The sequence below is a fragment of the Semicossyphus pulcher genome, unplaced genomic scaffold (genome assembly GCF_022749685.1).
Source record: "Semicossyphus pulcher isolate SPU_LCO1_2020_fin unplaced genomic scaffold, fSemPul1.0.p SCAF_6, whole genome shotgun sequence".
NCBI lineage: Eukaryota > Metazoa > Chordata > Actinopteri > Labriformes > Labridae > Semicossyphus > Semicossyphus pulcher.
This window is the reverse complement of record NW_027211737.1, coordinates 8,645,747-8,663,683: the sequence shown is the minus strand read 5'-3', so window position 1 is coordinate 8,663,683 and position 17,937 is coordinate 8,645,747. Positions and strand designations below refer to the sequence as shown.

Here is a 17,937-nt window from a genome sequence, read left to right as displayed (position 1 = left end):
AGCTCTCTGTATTTGTAGTGAGGGATACGAGCTGAAACCATTTGTCAACTGCAGCTAATGTGTTGATAAAGTAATAATTGGTAATTAACAAGTCATTTATCAAACACAGCTGTCAAACATTTGCTTGTACTAGTTTTAAGATGGTTAGATTTGCTGCTTTTCTCTGTGTTTTGAATTTAAAAGTACATTTCTTTGACCTTTGAACTCTTAATTAATCAAGGTAATATATGTATTAATCAGTTGAAGCCCTACTTGTGGTATTTGTCTAATAATAGCTTGTGTTTCCTCAGGGGGATCGAGGGAAAACTGGTGCCCCCGGGCCGCCAGGCGAACAGGGGCCGATGGTAAGGAGTAAGTCTGGACCCCGTCTCTCATACCAGGGGGCATTCAGTTCTACATACGTAAGGGATGGGGGTGTGACATGTTCGGAGAGACTGATTTGAGAGTATAAGGCCATCCATTTTTGTCGAAATCTAATCTGTAATTTATGATTTCTTTTGATAAATCATGTAGATATTGTTTGAGTAATGTTCTATCCATCAGGGTCACACAGGCATACCTGGAGAGTCAGGCCCACCTGGACCGCAGGGGATCCCAGTAAGTGAACTGTTATGTACACAAAGTGGAAACCAGATATGTCTACAGAACTGGACCTTGTCCGATACTTAATACCAGACTGCAGAGCTGCTCTCTCTGGTTAGAATACAAATGATTATTGCATTTCTGACCACATCCAGTGTCACTGACAGGTGTGGTTGGGTGTGAGTTGCACTTGTAACCACATTCAAAGCTTAATCCAAAAGGCAACTGGACTTCACGTCTCATACGAAAGGCTGATAAAGCCTTTTCCTGCCTTTCTTCAAGAACTTCAACCGAGTTCAGTTACCTTTTGGATTAAGCTTTGAATTACCAAGACCTGGATGACTGAGAACCCTCACTACACGACACTAGTAACCACGCGTAGCAGTTCAGTCACAGTGTACTGAAACACTCTTTAGTACACATCTACATCATCCCAGCTAGAAATGGTTTGTTCTAAGAACGTTCTGAGAATGTTACATGCAATGTTCTAGTAATGTTTTTATTTGGTTCCCAGAATGTTCCTTTTAATAGAAGGAGAAAGTTCACTGAAAACATTTTCAGAAAGTTGCAGAGAGAAGTTCAAATCACATTTCAGGAACATTGTATTAATCACGTTCTGACGTCCTAGGCCTCAATATCATCCTGAAAATATCTTCAGAATGTTGCAGTTGAAACGTTTTGTCTTATTTTAAGATTTAACGTTACAAGAACTTTTGAAATGATAAACATCCGTATAACGTTTTTTGAATATTAGATTAAAATGTTTCAAACTTAATTAGTACTTGTAGGTAATGTTCCCTGCTAGCTGGGATTGCAGAAAAATTAGAAGTTAAACAACAGAAACAGCAAAAGATAAGAATGAGACTTAGTCAACTGTCCCTCATTTCCATTGTTTCAGTGAGACTCAAAACAATATTTTTTCACACACATTCAGGGGCCTCCTGGTTCTCGGGGATCCATTGGCATCAGAGGACCAAAAGGCATAAGGGTAAGCAGCTGAAGTCTTTGTCAACCGTCAGGTGACATAAAACTACTGTCTGTAAGCAAATGATATTAACAATTCAGTCTACACCAAATTTAGGGTTTGTCCAATATTTTGCCAAGTACCTGCAAAACCAAAGATATTTAGGCCGGGAGCAGGTCCAGCCCTCAGGATGTTTCTGCTACCTTTTTTTCACTGTTATTTTCTGTCAGCCTGTACCTTGGGTCATCACAAGATGATAACAACCACTACACACTCGTTTGGTCTGTTTGGTCTCGGAGGCCCAAAAAACCCTTTTTTAGAAGATGCTTTTGGCTATATGATGTCAATGCACATATGAAGGCACAATAATTGCATAGTCTTATGGGTAGAATTCGGTAGGGAGTATCCTGAAACTTATTAGAAAGTAACTAATAAGATTCAGGGGCTGGCTGCCATTGTATTTTGAAATATTACCCACATCTTTAAAAAGACCAAAAATGAATGAAAAAAAAACTGCCCGAGTTCATAGGCTTCAATTTGAGCCCAAGAGAAGGTTGGAGTGGTCGTTATCATCTTGTGATGGCCCCAGGTAAAGGCTAACAGACAGTAATAGTTAGGAAGCAAAAACATCCTCCCGGCCTTATTCCCATCAGCCTCAGCTATACTTTGTGCTAACATGTAATATGCTAACATGCTAAGATGGACAATCCTGTAAACATTGTACCTGCTAAGCATCAGCATGGCTGCATTTTCATAGTCAGCTTGTTGCAATGCTAACTTTAGCATTAGCCTAAAGCCTCACAGGGCTGCTAGCATGGCTGTGGACTGTACTGTTAAATATGAGTGGCTAACATAAGCAGTGGCTGTCACCTTTACTGAACCATGAAAGAACGCACAGATACTTCACTTATCACTTCCGACCAACCACAGAGAAATAATTCCCTTTGAAGTGCAACCTTCTCCAAAAACAATGAACTTTTGAGTAAACAGGAGGAACAGGTTGGGTACAGGTTGAATCTGAATCTGTATTAGAAGCACACATGAATTCTAACATTCTAAGCAGATATTCCCAACATCTTGCTTCATGCAGTAAAACACCCTGGAGTTTCTGTACATGTGCGCGTTGCTTTGTATGAAATGAACTCTAGGTAATTCCAGTCTTCCCTGGATTTTTCAATAATTGGGTTTTCTACTTTGGGGAAATAGCCTTTGGTTGCAGAGCGGGATTGTTGGACTGCATGAATAATTGATCTTACACGAAAAAGTGGTATAATTTGGGCTTTAATTCTGTGGATTGGTTTTACATGGCTCCCTTGGTATTACAATCAGTCACAAATGTAATATTTAATGACTTTAATAGCTGACAATTACATCAAGGCTTTGGAAAATAGAATTAAAACCAGTGAGATGAAACACCAGTCAAAGTATTCCCAGTCAACAATAATTTAAAAAGCCAATAACAACCTTTTCCCGCGCCCCATTTTCACCTCCAAAAAGAAGATAAAAGCTTGTTATTAAGGACACTGTTTATCAAAATGTGGTTGGTGAGTGACAGCAATGTGTGCAGCTTAATCTTATTGTTTTCTCTGATATCTTGTTAACTTTTTAAACTTTACTTCTCGAGGGTTAAGTCATATTTCAGTCATTCTTCAGCATTGCGCCACACTGTCATTAAATTTAGTTTAAAAGCTTCAGTGCCCCCATCCAAACTGACTCCACTTAATTTAAGCAACGTTTTAATCTTAACATGATTCATTTCTTCAATGTGTGAGCAAGTCATTTCCATAATTTTATATGAGGGGTTTTCTCTTTGCTCTGAAGTTAAAAGCCCTAAAATTGGTGCACTTTAAATAAAAGCCATAGAAAGTGTGTGTGTGTGGGGGTGTGTGTGTGTGTGTCGGGGGGGGGGCTTCCAGCTAATTTGCTTGCTTGGTTTGAATGGATTTAAAAAACTGATCATAAAGGATGCCAATGGAGTAAGATCATGTCACAATTCTCCATGCAGTTTCATCTGCAGTCATCCACTTTTTCAAAACATATATCACATGACAATGATAAATCACAGTGCTGCAGTGCCTTGTGTAGGTGGGGGCTGTCCTCTGCTCTGGGTGTGTCAGCATCACTTTCATAGAAGACGCTTACAAGAACAATCAGTCCTTTTAATATTTAATGACAGAGAACAGTTTGGTTCCATTTTAATGGCAAGGATGAATCAGCTACATGTCTGTGACCTTTTCTGACAGCTTCTTTACAATAACCCCAGTGTGCAGGCGGCACCACTGAGTGTGTTCGTGGAAACATGGGGACAAAGTCTACACAGTGTGGATTGGGCATCTTTCTGAGCTAATTCATTCATGCCGAGTATTTGCAAAATCGCCACAATCTTTGATGGTGTCCCTCCAATGTGGGCCAAGCCACAGTTCACAATTAAAACAGTAGAGCCGTCTCCCAGGCTCAGCGTAATAAGGATGACAAAAATGGAGATGAAATGCCCTAATTCATTGACTTACTATGTCAAACAACATCCGCCTCAGGTCTGTTTAAGGCCAAGCTTTCCAAAGCTATTCATCAGTGACAACTTTGATTTCTTCATACAGGGTCCTTGGGGTCCTGATGGCCCAGTTGGGGAGAAAGGATCCACTGGTATAAAGGTGAGCAAGGACAAGTTAATAAAACTTTTCAGAGTCTCTGATTTCAAGTTTGTAGCTCGTTATCGATAATATCACTTTAAATGCCTTACAGCAATGTCTGGCCTTCAACTTCCTAATTGCACATCTGTCTCAAGAAAAGGAGGGAAACACAAAATGAACCGAGTTTCTGCATCAGAGGAAAAAAGAAAATCAAGAGATGTTTTATTAGCAGCTTTGTTCGGCAGACTTTAATTATCAGATATTTTTAACATCTAAAGGCTCTTTAGAGGACACTCTTTGTTAACTACAAATCTAACAACAGAACCTTAAATCAAAGAGTCCTTAAATATTGATGATGCTGGTCGGGCTTGGCAGCGGAGAACATTTTAACTCTGGGGGATTTCAGAAGGCTCCATTAACTGAGTTAGATGTTTTCTTTGCAGGGCCCTGATGGTCCACCAGGAAAATGGGGCCTCCCCGGGGAGATGGTAAGGAAAATTTGGCTTCTTTTATTTCCCCCTGCGACGGAATTAGCATTTAAATAATTTACCAGAATTCGAGTCAAGTACAAGTTAAAGTCCTGCTTCAAAAAATCTTACTGACTTAAAAGCACAGAAGTATTATCAGCAGAAAGGACAATTAAAAGTCCTTTTTAACTGGGAAAATGGCTGTTATGATGTTTATTATTAAGATCATATTAATGGATTATATCAGTGATTCATCGATATGTAAGTATTGTATTTCTGTTGCTCATTGGGCCAGAGCTGATTTAACCTACTTTATAAACTGTTGGGCTTCAAGGCATTATATATTCAATATCATTATATGCTTTATATTTGATATATATATATATATATATATATATATATATATATTTGATACATTATAAAGTTCCACAACGTGAAAATTCTCAAGTAAAGTATAAGTATTTTAAAACTGTACTTCAAAATCCTTCGCTGCTCTCGATCATTCTGCAGGGTTGAGCTTGCTAACTCGTTAGCTTGTGCTGAAAAGTTAGCTTGCCAACAAGCTACAAGGTTGTTCTGGAATATTGTTATAGGTTAAATATAAATGACTTAAATATATGCAGCTAATGTTTTTGTTGTAAATGGTAAATGGACTGCACTTACATATATAGTGCTTTTCTAGTCTTCTGACCACTCAAAGCTCTTTTACACTTCATGCCACATTCATACGCTGATGGCAAAGGCTGCTATGCAAAGTGCCAATCTCCAACCAGGAGCTACATTCATTCATATATTTATATACCAGTTTGGGGGTTCAGTGTCTTGCCTGAGGACACATCCACATGTAGCAGTCAGAGATCGAACGGCCAACCTTTCAATTGGGAGGCGACCAACTCTACCACTGAGCCACAGCCGCCCCAGTGAGATCTCTGATCTTTATGGGACACACCTGGTTATATAAAGGTTAAATAAATAAAGTTATTTAGAGCAGGAGCAAAACAATGATGATGTCAGAGCGCTGTGATTGGTTGCAATGTGGGTTGTTGATCCAGGAGCCGGTCCGACTTGGCAAAATGATGATGTGCTGTACTTCAGGATATGTTTTCAGTTACTTTTTGCCAATGAATGTTTGAGGTCATTTATCAAAGAAGAGGGCCAAATGTTCACTTTCTCAAGTCTCTCAGTTCCAGTCTCTTTGCTGCTTTCTTTTTATACATCTCTGACAATTTAATTAATTAATCGTAAATTAAATTAATAATTACTCGCAGCATTAATCGCCAATCTTAAGTGTTCTTTTACATGGGAAACATGACTTGGTCATTAGACCTTAATCAGAGCCTACAAGTACGTCCTGCAAGTATGACTAATTACCCCTCCATAAGTTTGACATATTATTACAACAAACACCATTAAAAGCACATTGTTCACCTCTTAGTGTAGAAGAACTCATTTTTCCATTTGTGTGATCCTGCTGCAGGGAAAGCTTGGCGAGCCGGGTGAAGCTGGGCCTCAGGGATTTCCAGTAAGTGATTGGGGCTAACAGAGGCCTCTTTTAGGTCAGTCTTGATTTTTGGGGTGGACTCTTTTGGGGAACAGTGGTGGATAAGAGAGGCTTATTGTGGCACACTGTTACTCTAGTGGGTGTTGTTGCATTTCGACATGGGTATGAATACCAGTAGTGTGTGTGTGTGTGTGTGTGTGTGTGTGTGTGTGTGTGTGTTTTAAACTGCTGTGTTATTTTCAGGGTATTCAAGGACCCTCGGGACCTCCAGGAGCCAAAGGACTTGCAGGAGAGCCTGTGAGTTTATGATTTGTTTACGTGAATGTACCATATTTTGGACCCATAGTGAGAACTAACACCGTTATGAAAGACATACTGTATGGTAATGTAATTTTTCTGTTTTTTTACTCCATCTGGTTCAAATATGTAAAATGTTGGAAGTTGGAACATATCTTTAAAGGCATATAGTCAGAAGCCTCGAGTGTCTCATTATCTTTAATAACCTGTGGCTCTCCAGCACCTTCTTCTTGCCCTTGCATATAAACTCTAAGCTTCCACTTTGACACCTTTTAGTCAGTGCCTCCTGGAAACCCATATCCTGGTCAAAAAGCCCTGAACAACCTAATCCTCTTTCTCTCATTCTGCCCAAGTCTCACAGACACAAGCAGAGAAGAAGTGAGCCTGAGACAATTTGATTTACACCACCTCCTTCCTGGAGAGGCAGCTTTATTGTAGCCTGAATGTGTCTCTATAACAGCAGGCCTGTTTCCATCACTTGCAGAAGCTTTGGCTCAGTGTTTTGAAGGCTCTTAGCCCCGCAGATTAACTTATCAGCACAAATCCACACTTTCTGCCTGGTTCTTATTTCTTTTCACATTTTTCCTCCTTTACTGTCACTTTCAGAAGTGTTTGTCCAAGATTAGAGTGTGCTCTCAACCCAGTTTATTGATGCCTCTGCTTCTCCCCGCAGGGACCAGCAGGGCCACCAGGAACGATTGGGCCACTGGGGGAGATGGGGCCAATGGTGGGTTTGATCGCACAGCTGGTGTGAAGAGCTCCCACTGACTTAAGTGTTAGCACTGAATGCTAAAGGCTTTTATTGCTTTTACAGGGGCCGATGGGGAAGGCTGGGGAGAGAGGGCTGCCTGGAGAACGTGGAGAGAAGGTGAAGATGTAACATGTATATTCTTTCTTATTTGGTTTCTAAACATGATCTCCTCGAGATACGTTTTGTTCTGCTCTGTGTATCTTTGCATCAGAGGAGTCTAGCTTTGGGTTCAGTATCAGATTCAAATCTCACAATGTTACACCTCCCTTACTTTTTGTTGTTATTAACTCTATCAGTCGACCCATAAGCTCATAAGGGTAGTAAGCAATTAGGAAAGAAATGTCTACGCTCTCTATTTTTCCAACTACCAACACACACAGTATCTACCCTGTTTGTCTGCCGTTCTTTTTTAAAGCCATTGATTAATTTTACTTTACTTTACTCATGTTTGGATCATGAACTACATGTAGATTTGTGTGGGATGATGTCATAGCATTGACTTACCCCGACCAATGCCATAACCTTGCATGCAGTAGAAATTGTTGTAAATCCTTTTCTGCAGAGAAATTGTTGTAATTTAAAAAATAATTCAATTTGAGCAAAACAAAAAATTATATTCTGCTTTAAAAAATGTGTTTGTGGGTTTATATTTTGTTTATATGTGTTCACATAAGCGCACAATTATGACCTCTTTGTTCCCTCTAATTTTGGACATTTAATCACAGTGTCCCTCACTTGCTTTCTGCTCTGTACACTTGGAGGTTTTCCCGCATCGTAGCTGAGCTTGACAGAGTGTTGCAAGTGAGCCACAATTTAAGACAACTGTAAAACTTGAGTAATTTGTAATTGGGTATTTTGTAGGGGAATAAATCATCGTCTTGACTTGTGATATACAATTATCGATAAGCTGGCTCCAAATACTGGTATTTTAGTAGAAGAACTAAATCAGATATCATGATGTATCAATATATCAATTATTGCAGAATTGCTGTATCGTGATATTATCGTTATCGTGGGCCACGTATTATGAGTTACCTTGCATTTTCCACCCCTAGTATTTTGTCACTGTTCGTACTGCAAGTATGATCATTGGTACTGAAACACTGGGTGATAAGTGACTACTGTTAGTTAAGCTTGTTGGCTCAGAAGTTACCAACAAGGATAGCTGGGAAGTGAATAACTATGAAGTCAAATGACGGTTTATGAAAGAAGCTACATGAACAAAACTTAGTTGCCTGTTGACACTCTTTTATTGCTTCTACTGTCCTTGGGATTGATTATCCTACTAGCAGATGTGTTGGAAACAAGACACTGATTCAGAAATCACTCCTGTTTTGCGATCGTCTGAAATTGTGAGAACATAAAACCAAGAAGAGAACTTTACACCAGGGGCCTCCAACAGGTAGCTCGTGAGCTACCTGGATTTTAGTAGCTCACCAAGAGGTTCACAGACTCTGTACGAAATATCAGACGTCCAATACAACATAATAGGATAGGCCTGTCAGCTGGTGGTGCTCCTGGCAACTGTTCACAGCAATGTTGCAGCAACCTCCTTCGACAAGTCATGTCAGTTGCTGTACGTTAGTTGAGCTAAAGTGAGGATTTCGGTGCTATTAGCCTGTTTAGCCAGATTTATGATGGACAATTAAGGTGGCCATGCCAAGGAAAAGCAGAAGACATACTATCTCCATGGGGAGTGGGAAAGCAAGTTCTTATTCCAGAATGTGAAGGATGAGTGTGTGTGCCTCATCTGTGGTACCAACATTTCAGTCGACAAAAGATCAACCAGCAATCACAGCGATGTGATGCAAGTAGCTCTTGGCCATTTTCATATTTTCAAAGTAGATCTCAGATGAAAAAAGGTTGGAGGTGCTTTACACCAATAAAGATTATTAAATGAAATTATTGTTTTTATCACAAAATGTTAATCTTAAAATACCCGTTCGCACTCTCAGTATTTGGTGCAGAAATATAATGCCATACTACTCTCCATTATTAAATACGCAGCAATGGAAAAACAACCATGGTGTAAGCAAAGGTTGTACATCAAGAAAAAAAACACATCACCAGTGACTCATCATGTTCCTCCTCCTTACAGGGTCCCATTGGTCTTCCTGGCAACATCGGAGAGCAGGGTTTGATGGGGCAGAGAGTGAGTACCTCATGTTTTCTCTCTGTCATGTTTGAATGAGTTAAAGTGTGCTGGATTAAGGGGACACGTCTCTAGCAACATGTAGTAAGCCTGGTGGTAAATTTGTCTCAAACTGCATCAAAGTCTGACTGGCTTCACATCTGTTTTTGCTTCTTGTGTTTCCGTCCTTGTAACACTTAACTATATTGCAACAATAATCTCTGTGTGATTTGTCTGTCAGGGTGAGCCAGGCATTGATGGGGAGGCTGGAACAAGTGGCCCCGATGGAGCCAAGGCAAGTTCAAAAATAAAGCATGTATTGTGACTTCAAACTTACTTTATTCATCACTCGAAAAAAAAACAGTGGTTGCTTCAGGACGTTGGACAGCAAACCGATTTTTTTCAATAACTTAAACACGACTGAAATCTATCCTAAAGCTTTGTGTCTGTGTACTCTGTGAACTCTCTGTTTACTGTAGCATCTTAGTGTAATTACAGCAAGTGGAGTATTGTTTGTGAGATATTGGCTTTTGTGCATTTGAAGCTGCATTGTTTTGACATTTAGTGTAAACAGATAGCAGGGCTATTTTAAGAGCTCGTAAGTCTGGCAAGTAGTGTGACAGCACAGAAAGCCTGCCTATTCAGCAGAGCTGAACTGCTGCAAGTATGGCTGACAGACCCACAAACAGCTTCTGGCTCAGTGAAGGTGGTAAAATGTGAGCACAGAGAACACCGAGGATTAGAACAGAGTCAACCTAAGAGTGTGCTGAGCTCTGTGCTGTGCAGGACGTTTTCAGTTTGTCAGGAGAGTAAACTACTGTGAGCGCTTCTTGGCCCCTGAGCAGCTCCTGGATGGAAAACAGCAGCTCAATAGGGATTTTTAGCTCGTGCTGTTAGCTGTTAGGGGGATTAGAATCAGTGCGTTGTTATGGTTCATTGTCAAATTACTTGGTTGAATTTAAAATTGAAATTCAGCAAATAATTAGAGGGTACTTAAATTATTTTGGCTGCCTCCTACCAGCAGTCTGCGACAAATTACATCCCGATATCTGGTTTCCAGGCATTGTAGGAGTATCAAGTGAGGCTTATCAAATAACACGAGACTGTTGTACTGTATCTGCGAAATTAGTTTCTTCAGTGCAGAGCCATAATGGTGTTGTAATAAACCTCCATTGGCTTGTATCAGGGATGCTAGTATGAGCAGGGAGGAAAGGAAACAGGAAGAAAAAGACAGAAAGACATGGTGGAAATAAGAAGGACTTGGAATACAGTGTGACTGCTGACACGCTGGGTGAACAGTATAATTATAACAAGAATAACAACGCTATATTATCTTCCTTTTAATGTTGATGAAATTAAGAGCTAAACAAAACCATCTGAGATCCTTCAGCATCCATTGATCCATCCATTTTCTTGTACTTATCCGGGCCGTGCCGTCGTGGCAGCAGGCTAAGCAAGGTGACCCAGACGTCTCTCTCCTCAGCAACGTTTTCCGGCTCCTCCCAGGGAAAGCCGAGGTGTTCCCAGGCCAGACGGGATATATAATCCCTCCAGCGAGCCTGGGGCCTGCCCTGGGGTCTCCTCCCAGCTGATCGTGCCCGGAGAACCTCTAAAGGGAGGCACCCAGGAGGCATCCTAATCAGATGCCTGAACCACCTCAATTGGCTCCTTTCGATGCGAAGGAGTAGCACCTCTACTCCAAGCTCCCAGCGGATATCTGAGCTCCTTACCCTCTCTCTAAGGCTGAGCCCAGACACCCTTTGAAGGAAACTTCTTTCAGCAGCTTGTATCGGCAGCCTTATTCTATTGGTCACTACCCAAAGCCCATGACCATAGGTGAGGATTGGAGAGCTTTGCCTTCAGGCTCAGCTCCCTCTTCACCGCGACGGTCCAGTACAACGCCTGCATTACTGCTGATGCTGCACCAACCATTCTGTTAGCATGCAGTTCAAGTTTAAGTACACTGATGCTGGTCAGCTCTTAGATATTTTACTACTGGATCTTCTGTTCACTGGAATATTCAGTAGTGGGACAAAATGTCTCACCCCGTCTCTCTGACAGATGTTTCTCTAAGGAGTTGTTTTCTCCTGCTTCGTTTATCCCTGGTGTGTCTCAGGGCTCAACTCTGGGTCCAGCATTCCTTTTTGGTTTTGAATGTTACCCTTGTCACGTTTACAAGCAGTGCTGTTCCCTTTAATTACTCTAGGTCAGCTATGAAATGTTAGCTGTCCACCGAAGTGTTTGCCTGATGTCAAGAGCTGGTTAAACAACAACTTTTAACAACAATTGTGTTCAGTAAAATTGCTACAAAACTGAAGCTCTTATAATCAGTTCTGATGATGTGGCATGAGATGTACAGCTGAGCCTCAGCCCACTTTCTGGTAAACAATTGATGCTTCGAGAGTACACTACTTGAACATGGTCAGGTCACTATGACATCTTTTTTTCCATGTTACAGCCTGTTATGTCTCCCTGCTTTTCTGTCATTAGGACTTAAAACTACTGCAACTCTCTGTGTCTCCTTTTCTAGCCTGACGCCTCTGCGGTGTGTAATGATGGATATTTAAGGTTATTTGACTTGCTCTATTCTTCTCAGGGGGAGAAGGGGGATGCTGGTCCAGAGGGCGCCAAAGGGGACAGGGGGGAAATTGGTCTTAAAGGAAAGGAAGGACCACTTGGTCCTCCCGGGCTGGTGGGTGTAAGGGTGAGTGTCTCAGCAGCTAACTCCAAATTTGATTCAGTTCCCAAGAAAGCACAGCTCTTTTTGTTCACTTGCAACCCTGTTCGATTTTCTTTCACAGGGTCAGGAGGGGAAACCTGGCAAAATTGGCGAGAGAGGAAAACCCGGAGAAAAGGTTTGTCAGTTCACTAACCTGGGGCAAAAATACACATTTCAAGCTTTGATGGGTGTCAGTTTGCTCTCTTGGACAAGGAGGTGAATAGATCTCTGTTGTGTTGGTAAACAAGCTGTAAGGCCAGCAACCTCCTTAAGCATGACAGTGGAAGAGCCCGTCAAATAGACTTTCAGTATCAAATGTTTGATTTGTCAAAATAGACACACAAATGTTTGGAGAGGTTTGTACACTCACTGCATACCCGCTCATTTACTGCATCTCTCCAGGGGAGCAAAGGTCACCAAGGTCACCTGGGTGAGTCCGGGCCAGTCGGCGAGCAGGGGGAGATGGGGTTTGTCGGGCAGAAGGGGGCGAGAGGAACCATCGGGCCAGTGGTGAGACATTCACAGACGGTTTGATGGACTTTATTTATTGTTGGTGCGTGTGGGCTAAATATATTTATTTCTCCAGGGTGCTCCGGGTAGAATGGGCCAACAAGGAGATCCAGGAATATCAGGTTATGAGGTAAGCACTTTTTAATAAACGATGATGACTCATATATTTTATAGCAGGATGTCATCAAAGTGAGAAACTTTTAAAACAATAGCCAAACTGCTGTCAGTTCATAAATAATAATACCCAAAGTTTTAAACCTTTGAAATAAAGGCTTGTGAAGCTGTTTTAAGGAGCCTTCTTTCTTTGTTATATATTGTAGGAACAAAAGCTTTTTATTTTCAAGTGTATGCCACATAGAAGAGTATGACCTGTTTAAAACGTCATAGCTCTATTCAATGAGTCCGTTTAGGGTCTATCTAGTGAGTGAAGGATCTTTTTTCTTGATATTATTTCTATTCCTTCCCCAAAAAATGCTCATCACTTCTTACCCACATACTGACCTGTGAATAAAAAAGAAAGTTGGTTTTTGGACGGTCATTGATCAGGGTTTGTGTTTCAAATGGAAAATTATTCAGTGGCATCAGGGGTTGACAATGAGCACAATTTTCCATGGGCACTCCAGGCCAGTAACTTTCCAAATTCACTGGCCCTTCCATTAAAACCACTGGCCCTGAAATAATTTGTTATTTTGGAATTTTTCAACGTAAAATTGTAAATATGTAAGGATTCTCCTACTAAATATGTGTTCAGTCAATTGTGGTTCTATTATAAACTCATAAAAAATAGACCAAAATAAGCATATGGGTATAAAGAGGCTTCCTTTACCACTCTTGGTTCAGCAACTCTGACACCCGCATGAATAAGTAGTAATAGCTGCAGTTGCATTACTTATAAGGTGTACCTATCATTACTGACGCTGTTCAAATGTATGTTTAATCAGCGTGATCAGCCCGTGAGAGTAACTTTTTGAAACTAAATTTTACCGTCTCCTACTTCCTGTAGCCCTTAAACAGTCCGCACCACGTCCGCTCCGTGAACGGTCTGTTTATGTAGCCACAGCGCTGACGTTCACCGGGACGAGCTGCAGCTGATAACGGGAATACACACACTTGCCACCTTACGTAACGGACCGTCTGAAAAAAGAAAACGTGTGTATTTATACTAGTCCGCGGTAGCTTACTTATGTCAATTAGCGTGTTCTAGAATGACAGCTGCTCTGTCGCGGGTGCAGCGAGTAGCGTGTAACGTGTTGTTGACAGCAGTAGCCATCCTGTGTAGAAAGTAATCAGTCCCGTCCATCAGGACTTTGAATCTCAGGAGGGCTAGTATATTGTTTACACTGTGGGCTTGTGGATCTTACTGGCACACCGGGCCAGTTACATGCTTAACCTACTGGCCCGGTTGGTGAAAAACATACCGTCAGGCCACCACCGGGCCAGTGCTTATGTCGAGCCCTGGGCATTATTGAAGTTGAGATTAATGCTTGTACCGTTCTATGAATTACAGGCTGAATCTTTTTGCTAGTATTTTGTACTTCCACCTACCTCAACATTGGGGGTCATCCCGATGTGTCAATCAACATGTAGGTCAAAACCTACATGTTGGTATCATGATCAGCCAATGACTTTCTCGGCCATTAAATGGTGTAAACCAGTGTGACGCATGACATTAACTGCCTTTTTTGCCTGTTTTTCTAAATTAACCATATACCTCAAAATCTTGCGATTAGCTCTCATTACACGGAAGAGTTTAATCCTGTTTTATTTTGGTTTGGGGTTGATACACTGGGAGATACTCGTGTCTTTAAAGTAATAACCTGTTAAGTAATGTCTGTTAAGTCACTATCTATCGCCGAATGAGGTAACACAATGGTGATTGAGCCGATGGCCACTGATGAAAGCCTTTGCATTTGCAGTATATAGTATTATTACAGACTGGGTGTCTGGTGTGACTTTCGTGTTAAAAAACTTGAGCAGCGCCCAATAGTAATCTGTTATGGCTGAACCAACAAAGAAAAGGTCGATGACTACAGATACAACTTAAAAAATAAGTGAAAATCCAAAGAAAAAGAAACAAACTCGACGCTCAGATGAAGCAAACGGTCTAAAAAGGAAAGCGACCGTCAGCGAGGAAAATCAAGAGTTACAACCGGAGCCAACCGTGGACGTCACACATGCAACACTGTCTGGATATCTGGGAAGTGTGCTCCCGCAATTACTGTTTATCACCATAGGTGCCGCCGAAGAGAACGAAACTGAGATCTTCGAGATTACAACTTTAATCAATATACGTAGATGTTATTGTTGTTAGTTTGTCGACTCTACGCAGGCATCTCAGGACTTTACTGTTGTTCAGTTAGAAAGCCCATTCTGATCTGCTATCTCATTAATTCAGAAAAACAGGGACGTTTTTTTCTCTCTAGTGAATGCAATATGCTTCCGTAGAATAAAGCTTCAACCATACACACATTTATGTCATGTTTATGTGAAGTAACTGACCACCAGAGGGCATCAAAAAGTAGACACCAAAGTAGCTTTGCTATGTGAGGAAGATGATACAAAGCAAAGTGTGGTTTCCTACAGAGCCATGTCGACTCGCAGCTAGCTACCAAACCATACTAGTGATGAAGACACTTAATGTTTGCCAGTTAAATAATTTTGTTTGTGGAGAAGCTTTTTATTGCAGACATTGACAAATTAACTTTCTCTTATTTCTTCTATAAAAGAAATGAAAATAGGATGTTATTAGTGGTCCGTTTATGTGTATGCACACCACAGATTCAGGATTAGTCAGGAGGTGAGAAATCGATCATAAGACGACAGGACAATCAAATTGCTGTCGACTAGACTTGAATGATGAGTCACAAAATTGCATGGCAAAAAAAGGCCAAGACGTGATTGATGACACGCTTGTATTTTCAGTTCACAGAAGTTTTATCCTCCTCTGTCTCCATGTGTTTCTTTACATTACCACATTATACATCGCACAGTTAATGAGAGTGGAGGCAGGGTGGTTGCAGTCCTGTAATGAAACTCTTCTTCTTGTCGAAGGGTCACACGGGACCGCAGGGACCACTTGGACCTCCCGGGCCAAAAGGTGAAAAGGTACAATTTAACACTTAAATCATGTCCCTTATCGTCGTCTGCACTGTGATTGTGTCTAATGAGCTCTGGTGGCGTGTAATGGCTGTATAACGTAGCAATGTAAACCAGTCCCGCAGCTCATTGTCTTCAGTCCTCATTGTTTTTTGATGCATTGGAATTTAAGTTGTGTCTCTAATTAGTGCTTTCTCAGTCTGCTTCATTGTCCTCAAGATATTCTTAAAGTCATCCCTAAATTCATCATTGATTAGAAGTCAGACATGTCCAATTAACTCAGTGCTGTCAAATGTATATAATTAGCCAAACACCTGGACTCGTCTGCTCCTGATTTTGGGGATATTGGCACCATAATTTGTGTTTATTTGACAGGAGCAGCACACAATGGAACACACGGCATCGTGGGTTTAGGGAGTCGCTAATTTGCATTTTTTTAGTCCCTGGGCAGAAGCCATCTGGATGTGGATATTTGCTATTTCCTCTTTGCCAATAAACTCAAAATAAACGCTGCGCTTGCTCTCTAATTAAATCAGAATCATGCCATCACGAGGGTCGTTGCGAAATGTATTATTGTCAATTGAGAGAGTCAGGTAACTGTGGCACTAGACAACGCTGCAGATAAACACAGGTCTGCATCAGCGTTAGATCACAAGCACTAATGCTACAATTTCCATGTAAGTGCAGTTTGGCCCCTGACCATCACTAATCATTCTCTTGCTTTGAAATGCCTGTCGGGCACTTCATTTATTTATTCCCTTTGACACATGCTCAGCACATGACAGTTAAAATCATACACACATCCGTGGTTGTTGTTTAATGAATCCCATAAAGAGCCTGGAACAGACATTGGCTCCACTTATGTGAAATGGGATCATTGCGGCTAATAGTGCATGTAATCTGCCATTTATATAAAGAGGGTGGGCAATGTGTTTCCATTGTTATACGCTTTTCAACAAAGCATTCATTGATTTTTTTTACAGACAGACCAACAATGGTAATCGATGGAATTTCCCTTAAACCGAACTGTTTCTATATTCTTTGTTCAGGGTGAACACGGAGACGACAGCAAGACAGAAGGTCCTTCAGGTCCCCAAGGTGACAGAGTGAGTTTCTTACACGGACACGTTTTTCCTCTCGTTTATTAGCAGCTGTCTCGATGGTTTAATTAATGTGTTTTCCACGAACCTCAGGGTCCTCCTGGAGACAGAGGAGAGCGAGGCGGGCCTGGTGACCCTGGACACATTGTAAGTGTAATAAAAAAACAGGCATGTTGTTTGCGTGTGTCTTCAGCTTTAGTGTAATTTCATTTTAAGTGATTTTCTGCACATTGAAATGCAGAAAATTATGTTTTCCAGGGTCAAATTGGCGTTGACGGAAAGAGAGGTGAATCTGGTTCCCCAGGGCTTCCTGTAAGTATCTCTTTTATGTCTCCTTAAATGTCAAACTAAGATATATAAACACTGTATCAGATGGTCAGAACACAGTCAGTGTAATTCAAATCAAACAGTGGTGATCATTATAGGGACACCCAGGACCAAAAGGACAACACGGGCTGAAAGGATCCAAAGGTGATCAAGTAAGGACGTAAATAATGGAGACATGATTTTTTTGTATGAGTAATCTCAAAATGCAGTTTTATTGGACTGTTTTTTCTGCTGTGTTACCATAACAGAAATGTTAAACAGAAACTCTTTATGCTCCAGGGTCATAAAGGAAAATACGGGACGAGAGGCGCATCTGGGACCAAAGGACCACCAGTGAGTTGGATGCATTTAACCAGCTCCAGTCAAGTTTTAAAACATATAAAATGCTCTGCTTGAAATAATAAATTGTGTCTGGTATGTTTTTTTTTCTGCAAAATACGTTTAATTACCTTGTAACAATCCTCCCAGGGCATCTCGTCCCTCTCACTCTTTACAAATTCAAGAATCTGCATAGTCCCCGCCCACTATGCACATTTCCAACCGCCTCCTTCCAGCGCAAAAACAAAACACGTCTCTGCCATCGTTTAGTGGCAACTTGTTGAAACTTAGCTCGCTTGAAATGTAGTAATTAGTAGTAGTAACATAAAAGTTAGTAGTCAGTAGTGAGTTTGACGATGTGCGAGCCAGCTGTAACCGTCATCGTAATTTTTGCAAAGTGGTTGCCATAGGTTGCACATAATGATATGCCTGTTTACAAGGTTTAAAACTTGATTTTCACTGGAAGGTGTCTTTTAAACAGTAAATACATTAGTTTAGAACCAACACACGCTCTGAAACAAACATTTGTGATTGTCTTTCTTAG

At 41.0% G+C, this 17,937-nt stretch overlaps 1 protein-coding gene across 1 annotated transcript in view; it reads left to right on the top strand.

Moving 5' to 3' along the window:
* The window catches only part of col27a1b (collagen, type XXVII, alpha 1b), an 87,290-nt gene that overhangs the window by 55,780 nt on the left and 13,573 nt on the right, over positions 1-17,937 (top strand). The window contains exons 26-46 of the mRNA XM_069683171.1: positions 291-344; positions 544-597; positions 1,517-1,570; positions 4,144-4,197; positions 4,620-4,664; positions 6,121-6,165; positions 6,388-6,441; positions 7,115-7,168; positions 7,256-7,309; positions 9,291-9,344; positions 9,565-9,618; positions 11,920-12,027; positions 12,125-12,178; positions 12,445-12,552; positions 12,629-12,682; positions 15,604-15,657; positions 16,698-16,754; positions 16,842-16,895; positions 17,007-17,060; positions 17,174-17,227; positions 17,355-17,408. Of these exons, the coding sequence (XP_069539272.1) occupies positions 291-344; positions 544-597; positions 1,517-1,570; positions 4,144-4,197; positions 4,620-4,664; positions 6,121-6,165; positions 6,388-6,441; positions 7,115-7,168; positions 7,256-7,309; positions 9,291-9,344; positions 9,565-9,618; positions 11,920-12,027; positions 12,125-12,178; positions 12,445-12,552; positions 12,629-12,682; positions 15,604-15,657; positions 16,698-16,754; positions 16,842-16,895; positions 17,007-17,060; positions 17,174-17,227; positions 17,355-17,408 (1,227 nt within the window). The remainder of the gene's footprint in view (positions 1-290; positions 345-543; positions 598-1,516; positions 1,571-4,143; positions 4,198-4,619; positions 4,665-6,120; positions 6,166-6,387; positions 6,442-7,114; positions 7,169-7,255; positions 7,310-9,290; positions 9,345-9,564; positions 9,619-11,919; positions 12,028-12,124; positions 12,179-12,444; positions 12,553-12,628; positions 12,683-15,603; positions 15,658-16,697; positions 16,755-16,841; positions 16,896-17,006; positions 17,061-17,173; positions 17,228-17,354; positions 17,409-17,937) is intronic.